General features: G+C 40.2%; 1 protein-coding gene across 1 annotated transcript in view; it reads left to right on the forward strand.

The window, feature by feature from the left end:
• The first annotated feature begins 14 nt into the window (after positions 1-14).
• Positions 15-13,026, forward strand: part of mtrex (Mtr4 exosome RNA helicase) — a 25,275-nt gene continuing 12,263 nt past the window's right edge. Inside the window, exons 1-14 of the mRNA XM_033646801.2 lie at positions 15-171; positions 538-678; positions 1,844-1,910; positions 2,210-2,272; positions 2,623-2,735; positions 3,287-3,461; positions 3,604-3,694; positions 4,917-5,041; positions 5,211-5,309; positions 5,530-5,647; positions 5,740-5,871; positions 10,483-10,562; positions 11,024-11,134; positions 12,467-12,568. Coding sequence (XP_033502692.1) covers positions 71-171; positions 538-678; positions 1,844-1,910; positions 2,210-2,272; positions 2,623-2,735; positions 3,287-3,461; positions 3,604-3,694; positions 4,917-5,041; positions 5,211-5,309; positions 5,530-5,647; positions 5,740-5,871; positions 10,483-10,562; positions 11,024-11,134; positions 12,467-12,568 — 1,518 coding nt within the window. The 5' untranslated portion in view covers positions 15-70. The remainder of the gene's footprint in view (positions 172-537; positions 679-1,843; positions 1,911-2,209; positions 2,273-2,622; positions 2,736-3,286; positions 3,462-3,603; positions 3,695-4,916; positions 5,042-5,210; positions 5,310-5,529; positions 5,648-5,739; positions 5,872-10,482; positions 10,563-11,023; positions 11,135-12,466; positions 12,569-13,026) is intronic.

Consider the following 13,026-nt stretch of genomic DNA (forward strand, 5'->3'; position numbering starts at 1 on the left):
TTGCCGTACCGGAAGTATTACCGCGGAGCACGCCTCGTGTTGTATTGTGGGTAGTGTGTCTCTAACAGTCATGGCAGACGCGTTTGGAGACGGTTTGTTCAGCGTGTTTGACGATGAACAACAAACGACGACAAGCAAAAAGATACCCGCTTCTCTGACACCAGAAATAGGGTAAAGTATTAATTTTTGCATAGTCATGTTTGGTGTTTGAAACCAGGAGGTCCAGGGTACGTGAACGTAGCATCATGTCTGCGCGTGCCAGACAGATAGAACGTCAACCGGCTAGTTAACGTTAGCTAACGTCGGTTAACTCTTCAATGGAACGTCAGAGAAAGCACTTGGTTGTGCCTATAAATGTCAAATGAAATTATCGTTTTGTTGTGTTAAATATAGTTATAATGTTTAGCCATTTTTGTGTGAGTGGGACGTTCAAAGTTATAAAAGTCTAGCTAGCTTAGCTGTTGGTGTAGTGTTCATGTGTATCAGGGCAGGTTCAGGTACCAACAGTTCTGTGTCCTATGTGTTTGTCTTTTCCAGGAAAGCTGTGAGCAAAAATGGCACCGACAAGGATGCTGGTCCGTCTGTACGGATCAAGAGGGAGGCAGACAGTGACGGTGGAGAGGAGGTGGTGTTTGGGAAGAAAGCTCGACATGACACAGCCTCTGCTAATGAGTTAAAGTGAGATGAGCTACATCTTTATTCTGTCTGTACAGGGTGCTTTTGTGCTTTATAACTGTAACTGATGGATAGCAACTAAGCATAGTTACTCAAATACTGTACATTAGTACAAATATGAGGTACTTTACTTGAATGTTTCCACTCTGTCACTTTATTACACTTCAGAGGGAAGTAATGTACGTTTTACTCCATTACAGATGAGAGCATGAGTTACTACAGGTTAAATTGCTCAGCTGTATACAAAGTAGTTAAAATGAGCCCCACTTCAAACAGCTATATTAAAATGTTGCATACACATGAATGCATTTCTTATAATGGAATAATAGCTGACATACCACTTAACACTTTACTGGAGTCAAATTTTGAATGTAGGATTTTAACTTTGGGTATTATCCATACTTAAAGGTCCAGTGTGTAGGATTTAGGGGGATATATTGGCAGAAATTGAATATGATATAATAAGTAAGTTTTCTCCAGTCTATAATCACCTGAGAAGAATTGTCATGTTTTCATTACCTTACAATAAGGCATTTATATCTACATACAGAGCGGGTCCTTGTTTGTGGTGAGTGCCATTTTTAGTGGCATGTTTCTACAGTAGCCCAGAACAATCAAACCAAACACTTGCACTAAACAGGACCATTTGCACTGTCGTGTTTTTGGGTCAGCCACAGTTATTAGAAGCCCATCTGTGACTTGCAGTATTGGAGAAACACTGATTTGCATCATGAAAGTGCTTTATTCTGTGTTTTTATTGGTTTATATCACCAGATCAGTTTGTTTTGGAGACGAAGAGACCTCTGCGGCTCCCAGTAAAAACTTCCTGAGCAATGAACACTGAATGAATTCTAACTGGCAGAAGTTTGAGTTGGTTTTATTGCACAATCCCCACCACTATATGCCACTAAATCCACTTTAATCCTATAGTTCTCCACCACTTTAAATTACCTCATGAAGATTATAACATTCAGTTTTTGTTGAAACTGTTCCAGAGAGGTGTTGATTGAACAATATGCAATTCAGATCAATAACATTAAGTGTTTTCAGGGTGAATCATGGCTTCAGATACTGTATAATGTTTTGAAGTTGCTGTGTAGATAACCAGTGTTTTCTCTCTCTCTCTCTCTCTCTCTCTCTCTCTCTCTCTCTCTTTTTTTGGTTTCAGTCTTGCAGAATTTATGCCCCAAATTAAGGTGGAGCAAGTTGAGACTGTGGAAGGATGCTCACATGAGGTAAATAAAGCAAATTTGCAGATGTATGGCACCACAAGCTGTTACAGTAGCTTCAGTGTGCCTTCACATAGATTGTGCCTATTTCTGGGACTCTACTGGAGGGATAAAGACATTTCTGTGAAAGAATATTCCCTCATTTGTTTGAATATCGTGGTGGAAAGCGCTGCCGCTGTCTATCACATCACACCACATTGGCCAAAGACATATCAGGCTTTATCTTTTCAGTTTGTCACCTGTCTGATTCCTCTGTCTTTAAATGTCAAAACTTTGATTAAAAAATGTGTCTTTTTCTCCGACAGGTCGCTCTGCCTGCCAATGATGAATATAAACCACTGAAACCACGAGTGGGGAAAGCAGCCAAGGTATAACGTGCCTTTAAATTGGGTCTTGGACTTTCGGAATTAATTTGGTTTGTTCAGTGAGAAACATTATGTAATTACACTGAAATGCTGTTTTGAAGCATATACAGGGGCTAATATAAGGTCACTGTTAAAACCTCATTCAAATCATTGGAAACATTTTCTTGACTTTATAATGGCAGCACGTGGTTTCTGAATGGAAAATACTTGCATATTAGCACACCTTTCTATACAGAATACTGTATCACTGTATGAGAAGTTACTTTAAATTATGGTGTGCTTGTTAGTTTACAAGAACTATTGCTACACCTGCAATATATTTGTTTTGTTGACATGTCTTGTTTTTCTTGCAGGAGTACCCTTTTGTTCTTGACCCGTTCCAGCGCGAGGCCCTCTTATGTATCGACAACAACGAGTCTGTGCTTGTGTCTGCTCACACCTCTGCTGGCAAGACGGTCTGTGCTGAGTGAGTATCTTCAATAGTTGTGTAAAGAATTAATTGTTTACTGTATTGTTGAATTTCATCTCAAGCACTACAGTCCTGTACACATGAGAGACCAAAGCTTGCAGTTAAACCCAAATTATAGCACATATAGGATAGTGTAGCATTAGTGTAGTTGATTCTATTTTGTGAATATGACTGTGTTGTTATTAATACCTTGGACTATCGGCAATGTTGGATCTTCTGCTATTTTAATCTTTGTTGTGGTTTGTTATTTTTGTGACATGGCGTGACATTGATGTGTCATGGCATCCACATATCACTGTTTTTACTCAAATATACAAGATAAATGAGGTATGAGAATAGATCATGAGAATAAGAAGCACAAGTAATAATAATGAAGAGTTTGCTGGACTCTGCCAAGTGCAGCAAAGTTGGCATTTTTGTGAAAGTTTTCACAATATAAGTAAAAAGTAGGTTAGTCAGAATATACTCTGGGTAAATGTTCTTATGTTATTATGAGGGGTCAGGGTATATGATGAGGTTAGTCACTCCCTTATATCCTTTTCTTGTAGATATGCCATTGCACTGGCCCTGAGAGAGAAGCAGAGAGTGATCTTCACCAGCCCCATCAAAGCCCTCTCTAACCAGAAGTACAGAGAGATGTACGAAGAATTCCAGGATGTGGGATTGATGACTGGTGATGTCACCATCAACCCCACTGCCTCCTGCCTTGTCATGACAACAGAGGTGAGACATCTGCAAAAGCGGAGTCATCATTAGAGCCGTCAAATGTCACCTTTATTCGAGGGTAGTCGTTGAAAAGTGTGCTGCTGGGAGTAGAAGCAGCGCTGAGAGGTTGGTCTGACATGATAAACTGCTGTTCTCCCAGATCCTGAGGAGCATGCTGTACCGAGGCTCTGAGATCATGAGGGAAGTGGCATGGGTCGTCTTTGATGAGATCCATTACATGAGAGATTCCGGTGAGTACAGAAAATGAACAACACAAACAGTACGGTTTGGAAAATCAGGACTCTGAGCATGAGCAGATTCATTCACATACATTTTTTGGATTCACTGCATTTCTTGTACATACAATTTTCTGTAGGTATTAATGAAATTCACAAGTGGTTTAGATTCCAGATTGTATACATGAGTCATGTACAGAGAATGTGCCTTTCTACACAGTGCAGAAAAGTACTTAATTGACTGGAGGTCATAATGACTGAGTCTGAATAAATTTGGAGTTTGAACATAATGCCAAAATTGACTAAAATAGGATATTTAACCAAAACAAACTTTTTATTTAAGACATTTTTTTGGGCATTTTTAGCCTTTATTTGATAGGACAGACAAGCGTGAAAGGGGGAGAGAGAGAGGGAGTGACATGCAGCAAAGGGCCACAGGCTGGAATCGAACCCGGGCCGCCACGGCAACAGCCCCGTACATGGGGCGCCCGCTCCACCACTAAGCCACCGACGCCCCTAACCAAAACAAACTTGAAGCAAAATGAATATATATGAAGAGTTTTTAACATTTTTTTATCATTTGTTTTGAGAGATTTCAACACAGACACCTGCGGCGGCGTAGTTATTATTTTTTATTATGTCCGACAGCTGCAGGTCGCTCTAAAGTATCATGCTCTGTTGTATCCAACAGTGTAACATCACTTAGTGTAGACTCTCTTGTATAATATCTCTGTATCTTTTACGTCTCCTTGACCACCTCTCATATTAGAAAGACACTTTTGAGTCTTTGTTTCTGTCACAGCACAGCGCTGCTCTAATGACACACTTTATTGGCAGTGACTTTTTCTAATTGTTTTGTGTCCTCTAATGCGACTACTGATGCTGCTAAACTTATTATCTTTCTGTTTACTGATTTAGTAATAATAGAAGTTCCATGGTGTGATATTCTTTTTAATCTTCACTAATATTTTTGCGAATTAAATTAATTTGCCCACAAATGGCGTGGTGCAGTCAGCGTTATGTGGCAGTTAGGGGCATCAGTTCTGCTAATGATAAAATCCCATTAAGGTGCACCGGTGCAATTTATGTCAAGCTTGTGCAGTTAGGAAAGTTTAGTGAATCTGACTTGGACCAATTGTGCAAGTAAACTGCACAGAAAGAAGTCAGAAAGGTTTCGGATAAGAAAACGAACATGTTCTTGCTTGTAGCAAATCTCTCTGCACTTTGTGTATTTCAGAGCGTGGTGTGGTATGGGAGGAGACAATCATCCTTCTTCCTGACAACGTGCATTACGTCTTCCTGTCAGCTACCATCCCCAACGCCAGACAGTTTGCTGAATGGATTTGTCACCTACATAAGCAGGTGGGATGTTGTTCTGGCATATATTTTAATTATAAGGGTTAAGTTACCACGTCCTTTGTGTAATATGAGGAGATGATAATTATCTGTCTGTATGAAAGGACCAGGATCTCTGTGTTTTTCCTCCTTGTTACAAAATTAATGAAGTGTTTCTGTTTCATGTCTCCTGTAGCCATGTCATGTCGTCTACACGGACTACCGTCCCACTCCACTGCAACACTACATCTTCCCAGCAGGGGGCGACGGACTCCACCTGGTTGTTGATGAGAATGTAAGGACACCTACAAACTATGTTATCAATGAGAGTGGGCTAATTAATCCTGCACAAGTCAGACTAGAAACAGACTCCATGTGTTTGGTCTCATATTAGCCTAAGATGACCTTCTCTCCTCTCTCTTAATCTCTGTCTCCTAATTTTGGATGCATCCATTAGGACCAGTCTTCACATGATGTACATGATAAAAAATGTGTGTGTGTGTACTCTTCTTCAGGGAGATTTCAGAGAGGACAATTTCAACACAGCTATGCAGGTGCTGAGAGATGCAGGGGATTCTGGGAGCAGCGGAGGGGGCAAATGGGACCCTAGAGGACGGAAAGGAGGCACTAAAGGTGTGTGTGTCACTTTTCAAGTAAAATGCGTAAATGTCTTGATGTACATAAGAATTCATGCTCATGTGTACTCGTGTGTTTGATTCCCTCAGGTCCATCCAGTGTGTTCAAGATAGTGAAGATGATCATGGAGAGGAACTTCCAGCCCGTTATCATTTTCAGCTTCAGCAAGAAAGAATGTGAGGCCTATGCTCTGCAGGTGGCCAAACTGGACTTTAACAGAGGTATGTGTATTTGTGCTGCCATTCAGCATACTGCTTTTATCTTAACTTACATATATGTTTCTGTGTTTGTAGTTATTTTTACTAGAAACATATACTTGTCACTGTGGAGATTTACAACATGAGTGGTCGTTCAGCAAGTCAAGCATGACTCTGCTCTGTGTAATAACCCTGCAAGCACTTGTTTAGTTTGAGTAGATAAATGCACTAGTGCTGGAGGTTTTGTGAATTTTTTGCATAGTAAAAGGTTTACGTCAGACTCTTGAACTATCAGATCGATGGGAGGTGATGGGAGGTGATGGGATCGCTGCCATTTTCTTCTTTTGCTAAACCGAGTGAGGTCATAATGTGTGATTCAGAAGATTCAGCATGATAGATGATTTGCATGCTGCATTCTGCCATTTTCACTCATGAAAACGTTTGAATATTTTCCAAATTTGACAGCGCAGAATTGTGTCGACAACTTTGATTTGTAGCCCACTTAGCGTACATTTTATAATCTAATGATATGTCCAAGAGCTGCAACAATAATTCAATCAGATTGATTTAGACATTTTTTTTAGACAACATTTGGTTTCAGCTTCTAAAATGTGAGAATTTGATGCTTTTCTTTGACATACTTGATAGTAAACTCAATATCATTTTCGACTGTTGGTCAAACAAAACAAGACATTTTGTACTGTTTTTTACTTAATGACTTGATAATCAAAGTATCCCAGCTATTTATTTGGTCAGTAGTAAGTAATCAAATGTCATCTTGACATAATGTACCTCCTGTCGACAGTCAGTTTTCAGGTTTATCAGATATAAATTCACACTATCATCACATTAAATAAGGATTGTGTTTCGTTCAGAGTTTGGGAGCAGGTCATCTTTGCTCACCAGATGCCAGAATAAATGCATTGTGACAAATTGCCATGAGCATTGGGGAGGGAGTTGAAATTGGGCAAGCGAAACTGCTCACCAAAATGCTAAATTGTTGGCAAGCGGAGCCGAGTGTATCCTCCCCACCGAGCGAGTACCTTGAATGTGGCTTATTGTGGCTGCACAGCTGGTGCTGCTGTTTGGTCCAGTGGTTAAGTGAAGTTGCTTCATGAGGACAAATCTCTGCATGATGGGAGATAATCCATCAGCAGATTGAGTTTGGCTCGCGTCCACCTGCTTCGGGCTGCTTTTTCAGAGAAATGAAAAATGCTTATGAAGTCTTACTTGGGAAACATTTCCCTCCCTCATCTTGGTTTGTTTTTGCTGCATTGTGACATTCTTATAAATGAGGAGGTTTGTTTTAATGCTGAGCTCTTCCAACAATGAAGTCCGTTTTTCTGTCAACGTGGCCAATTTTTTTCATTAATATTGCAATAAATGAAAAAAAAAAAAAAAACAAATGGAAAAATTCTGCCAAACATAATTTCTTATTTCCAACAGTTTCATGTGTTTTGACAATTTTCTTGAACTGAGCAATTTTCTTAGAAAACGATGCAGATAGTATCCAGTAATAGCAGTCGGATAATTTTATTAGACTGAAGAAAATTTCACTTGATTGAGGAACAATGTTGAAATGAAATAATCTGCTTTGTGAAGAAGTCACATTACTCACTTAACTTGTTTTGTAGTTTAAAGACAGGAAGCTTTTATGACAAAACATTTCTTGTATGGCTACAGAAAACTTGCATCACAGCTATGGCACAAGTCATCACTTAACCGTATGCAGTTTAAAAAGATGTATATTTTTTTCTTTCTTTATGTCTGTCATTTAGAAACTCATAGGGACCAATTCTCTTGAGCAAACAGTTGAAAAGCCAGATTGTTTAACCAGTGTTTGTAGGCAGGTTGTTGGTGTTATGGAGCTCTTCTGTTTGTGTGTGTAGGTGGGTTATAATGAGGAGAGGGAGCCACGTGGCTCTCCTGGTTTCTGTCATGGTCAAACCCCCCCCCCCCCCTTCCCTCGCTTCTACCTTTTCTACTTTGTGTTTTCTTTCTTTCTTTCTTCCATATATTCTTCTTAGTCTGTTTTTTTGAACACTTAAGACAGAGCCCCCCTCTCTCTGTTCCTGCTGTGTACCGTGACACATAGTTTCTGGGCAGTGTTTGTGGAATGGCAGGGGAGCCGTGTTGGAGTCAGGGGACCGGCTGGTGCCGAAACACAAACCAACTGACGGAGTGCAGAACTTTGGTGTCAGACAGATAAGTAATGGAGGTGTTGTCGGTTCTTGCAAACACTGTCAGATGGAGATGGAGACCGGTTGTGTTGTTGTGAATGGGATGCTGTTGGGATGTAGTAGCTTTGTGGTTAAACAGCGGCATCATAGTTTTTTTGCCACTAATGTGCAGAGCGTGAGGTTGATGAAGTGTCTCCAACCAGCAGTTTGACCAAGAGCCAAATATTTCAGCAATTACTGGTCACATAGTTGTGAACTGGTGGATGTTAATGCTCCGCAGACGATCCTTTGTTGACTTAAAGGAGAGCTCCTGCAATTAAGTATTACATTTTAATAAAGTAGGGGGATTGTTGCAGCCTGAAATGCTCATTTCCCGACAGCTTTTCTAAAAAGTTGTGATGAATGTTGCGGTGAGTCTAGGTGTGTTTTTTGCTTTTAAATTGCGGGAGCAAGTAAAAAATGCAAACATATGATGCTGCCTTGGATTTGTAGGGTATACTTATGAGCATTCAGAGCAACAGCTGAACGCAGACAATCAGCTGTTAATGCTGTTCGTCAGAGCGTTGAAGGACTGTCCCCATGAGAGGCTTTTTATACTGTGATAAAATGGCGGTTGTCCCAGAAATCAATTGTATTTAGCTGCTCTAAAACAGTAGCCTACAAAGCATGTTGTGCTTTGCAGCCACTGGTAACTACTGTTTGCGAGTGGCAAAGAATTGGTTTCCGGTAGATGGTGTAACGTCAGTAAAATGCCAGCAATTTGGTAATTTATGTGTGTATTTATTAATTAATGTATTTGTTTATGTTGTAGTCTAACTTAAGTCGAACCATACAACAATAATAGCGTTGTTTTCTCATCAATACAGCGTTAGTGGTATCAGCTGATAAGCAAGTTCAGATATTGGGAAGGAAAAAATGGTATCAGAACATCTCTGCTAGCAAGAGGCAAATTAAACATAATGGGGAACATTGATGCAGCAGATGCTGAGGTATTCTGACCTTTAGTCCAAAAACAGTCGATCGTACATCTCACATAAAACAACTTTTTTTCCTCTTTCATTAGATCCTCCTTGACTTTTATATAAACTTGACATCCGCAGTTTGCAATGCAGGATTTCTGCCCAAGCTTGGACACTACAAAATGTGTCATGTAGAAGATATTATACAGATGTTTTCACAAGTTGAGTAATAACCCTAATGACGAGTAAACTGATCTTCATGTGTGAACTCAGTGGAGTTGGTCCCTAATACGGTGCACTGAAAACTACTCACCAGATTGCCCAGTAGTTTGCTGTGGGAAGAAGTGTCTTTGGTGACCCTTCGGCCTTTATTATACCACCATCAGGACATTTTGTAGTTGTACACAAGAAACATCAAAAGCTAAAAGGCTGATTGCCATGGAATTTACTGAACATGGTGATGCTTCTCTGGGGTGCAACAGTTTCCTTTTCGGATATTCTCTGAGCTTCCCTTTTGTCCCACCCTCAGGACAAACTCGAGACTTCTGGCTCTTTAATACAATGGCTCTAAAGTGGATATTTTGGCTGTTACATTTTTTTGATCAGGCTGTTTTACTGGAGCCACAGACTTAGCTTAGGCTTAGTTTGCTTTTTACATTGGCCCAATGTGTGTTTGTCTGTGGTATTGCTTTGTTATTATTAAGCCATTAAAATAAGTCCCATTGACACTGAAGTCATTCACATTAAAAATAAATATTGAGCCATCAGACTTTATGGACATCCAAGTTTGTGACTAACACAAGCACATAAGAAGGAAGATTTCCCAGAATAGTTTCATGAATAAAGAAAGACGTGTGACTAAGTTTCCACATGGACAGAGATAGCCAAAGAGCCACCGTAAATAATGTAATGAAGTTAGCACAATAATAAGACACTGGTGGTGGAGCCATCGGTTCATTCATATACAGTGGTTTAAAATTAAGTGGTTCAACATGTGACTGCATTCAGCAGCTTACCAGACACTGTTTGTTTTTGTAGTAAAATCTCAGCTTTAGTCTTTTGGATCAGGCTTTAATTGAACAATATGAATGCAGTATATTTTGAAAAACTGAGTAAGAAATTAGTGAAACCACTTTGCTGAAACATATGTTGTCGAAATCAGATAAAACCTAAAGTTAACAGAGAGTTGAAGTGAAAGCAGCAGCATCATTTGCTTGCTCAATCCCTGGGTGGTTAAACTTTCCCTGCTAGCAATTCCCAAAAAACCTCCCCGTTGTTCCACATTAACCACACATGCCAAGAGAAATTATATTTAAAACAACATTTCAAAATGATCCAAAAGTGTGTGTGAGTTTGTGTGTGCGTGCATGTTTGAAGAGTGGTTGAGACACAGAGGTTCAGGATGTAGGAAATGGCTTTGTGCAATTATTTAGAACGTTTTCTTAACAGCTATTAGAAGTCTTTATTAAGCAAAGAAAATCCTTTGTTTGTACCAGATGACGAGAAACGTCTGGTGGAGGAAGTGTTCAACAACGCAGTGGACTGTCTCTCAGACGAAGACAAGAAACTCCCTCAGGTAAGAAAGACTGGACTCTCACACTCTGTTTCCTCTCAACTCCTGTGATGTTTTTATAACCATCCATGCTGCTCTTACTCCTGTTTTTGATCCCAGTGCTGCCACCTTGTAAAAGCTCGGAAAAAAAAGTCCTCAGCGTTTCCTTTTGAATCATTTTCTGCTCAGAGAAGACAGTCAAACTGCCTTATTGTACATAACTGAACACATAATATCAACACAAGCTTAAACACTGTGCTCCTGTTATTCTACCCCGTTGTGCTGAGTCACATTATGAAAACCAGCCGTGCTGAGGTAACACTTGTTAGTGGGTAGACCGCTACGGCAAGAGCAAAGCCAACCATACATCACACTTTTCCACTATGATGGTTATGTGCTTTTCCACTATGTTTCTCTGGTGCTGATGGTTGTGATTGTGTGAATGAAGTGGTGTATTTGTCACTAAACCTTTTTATATTCCTCAGGTGGAGCATGTGCTGCCTCTGTTGAAGAGGGGGATTGGAATCCACCATGGAGGCCTGCTGCCCATCCTGAAGGAGACCATAGAGATCCTTTTCTCTGAAGGCCTGATCAAGGTACAACTGTCTCTTTTAAATACTGTGTTTGTCCAATAAAAATAAAAGTGTAGGAAGTAGTAATGTTGGGCATTAATACACAAAACTCCAGGCAGCTTCTGTCTGCATGTACAAGAATTATTAAAGGTACCCTGTGAGTTGTTTGACCACTAGTAGTGCTGTGGAGCAGCGTTTTCCTGACCTGTGTTGTGTTGCCTATTTTAGGCTTTTCCATTCATCAGCAGTAGGGCTGATACTTTTTATTTATAATTAGACACTCTGTTCGAATTGAGTTAATTTTTGAACTGAAATGGCCTGTTCACATTCAAAATTTACAGCCTTCAAGTGCAAAAGACCAATTATAAGGCATCAGAAGTTTGAAGTAGTTTGCCTTTTGATCCAGCAGAGGGCACTCTTAAATTTCACTCTCAGCTTGACCTGTTGCACGCTCTCTTGACATTTCAGTAAACTAAGCTTAAGCGAAGACGCTGCTTGATGAGAGAACTGGAGCCACGATATAAAATTCCAAGCCGTACCACAATCCCAAAACACAAAGTGCAACTGAATGACACCACACGGGAAAACACAAAGGCCATGCTAAAGGATAAGACACTTGCTCTTACACAGATGGATGGACATTGCTGCCAGCATATGCTTATGACAGTCACAGCTCACTGTGTGTTAGACTCATGAGAACTTGACAGTTATTTTGAGCATACTAAGGAGCTGAGAGGAAGCCATACAGCTGTCCATATTTAGAAAGCATCAGCAGCATGCTCAATATTCGACTTCATTCCATTTTGAATTCAATTAATCTTGATTTTTGGGAAACGTTACAGCCCTCATCAGCAGTCAGTGGCAGTGGCATGTAAACAATTCTGACAATGGGCCAACAAAACAAGACTGCTAGCAAGCAAACATGGACGTAAACAATGCTGCATTTAAATTTTAAAATTGGACTCTTTGGGCACTCACGCTCAGAGGAGGAGGAGCAGCGTTTTAATAAAAAAAACTTTAGAGTTACACCGCTTGTAAGTCCTCAGAGACTTGTAATTATGCCCCTGAAGTCTGAAGCTCATTTTCACATGAGAAGATTTACTTTTTCTTTGTGAGCACCATTTGCTCTTTGAGTGCATTCCAGAATTAACCAACTGGGCAGCCCGCCATCCTTTTTTGTTTTTTTTGGATTTAAAAAATATTCAACGTGTTTATTAGGCCTCAAGGGTACACACAATGCCATCTGGTTGGAAACACTTATTGCAAAACATAAATGTGATTGTGTAGCCCAAACCACAATGACATTGTCATAATATTGCAGTTATATCATCTTATTGCTTTGTATTCTCATTTCAGGCCCTGTTTGCTACAGAGACATTCGCCATGGGCATCAACATGCCGGCTCGCACTGTGCTTTTCACCAGTGCACGCAAATTTGATGGCAAGAATCATCGCTTTGTAAGAACACACACAGAAACACACACACGCACAATTATTGTCGCATAATAAGTCAATAAATATATCTTGTCATGAGGAAATTCTCACAGTAAATTTATTGGCTTTTTTTCTACGTTATGATACAGGCAACATCGTAACGAGTACATTATGTTGTGGAACTGCAATTTCCATAACTGTGGTTGTGGGTGAACGTAAGCCAGAAAATGAGCCCAAAAAGCGAAGTTTATATAAACTAGGCATCCATCTTTAGAGAGGTTTTTCTGCCTGTTGAGACGAGCTGCGAGGCTAATCTCCCTGTCACTGTACCGTCAATGAGTAGCTAGTAGGATTGTAAAGCTCCCCATTAACCGTGCTATCTCTCTAAAACAACAGCTCTGGCCTGTGTGCAGTGCGGAGTTGTCACACAGTGTGTTGCTGCGAGGCCTTTATAAGGTCTTCAAGTCCTGCAGCTCGCACCG

This window comes from Epinephelus lanceolatus, chromosome 19, assembly GCF_041903045.1.
Source record: "Epinephelus lanceolatus isolate andai-2023 chromosome 19, ASM4190304v1, whole genome shotgun sequence".
NCBI classification, from domain to species: domain Eukaryota; kingdom Metazoa; phylum Chordata; class Actinopteri; order Perciformes; family Serranidae; genus Epinephelus; species Epinephelus lanceolatus.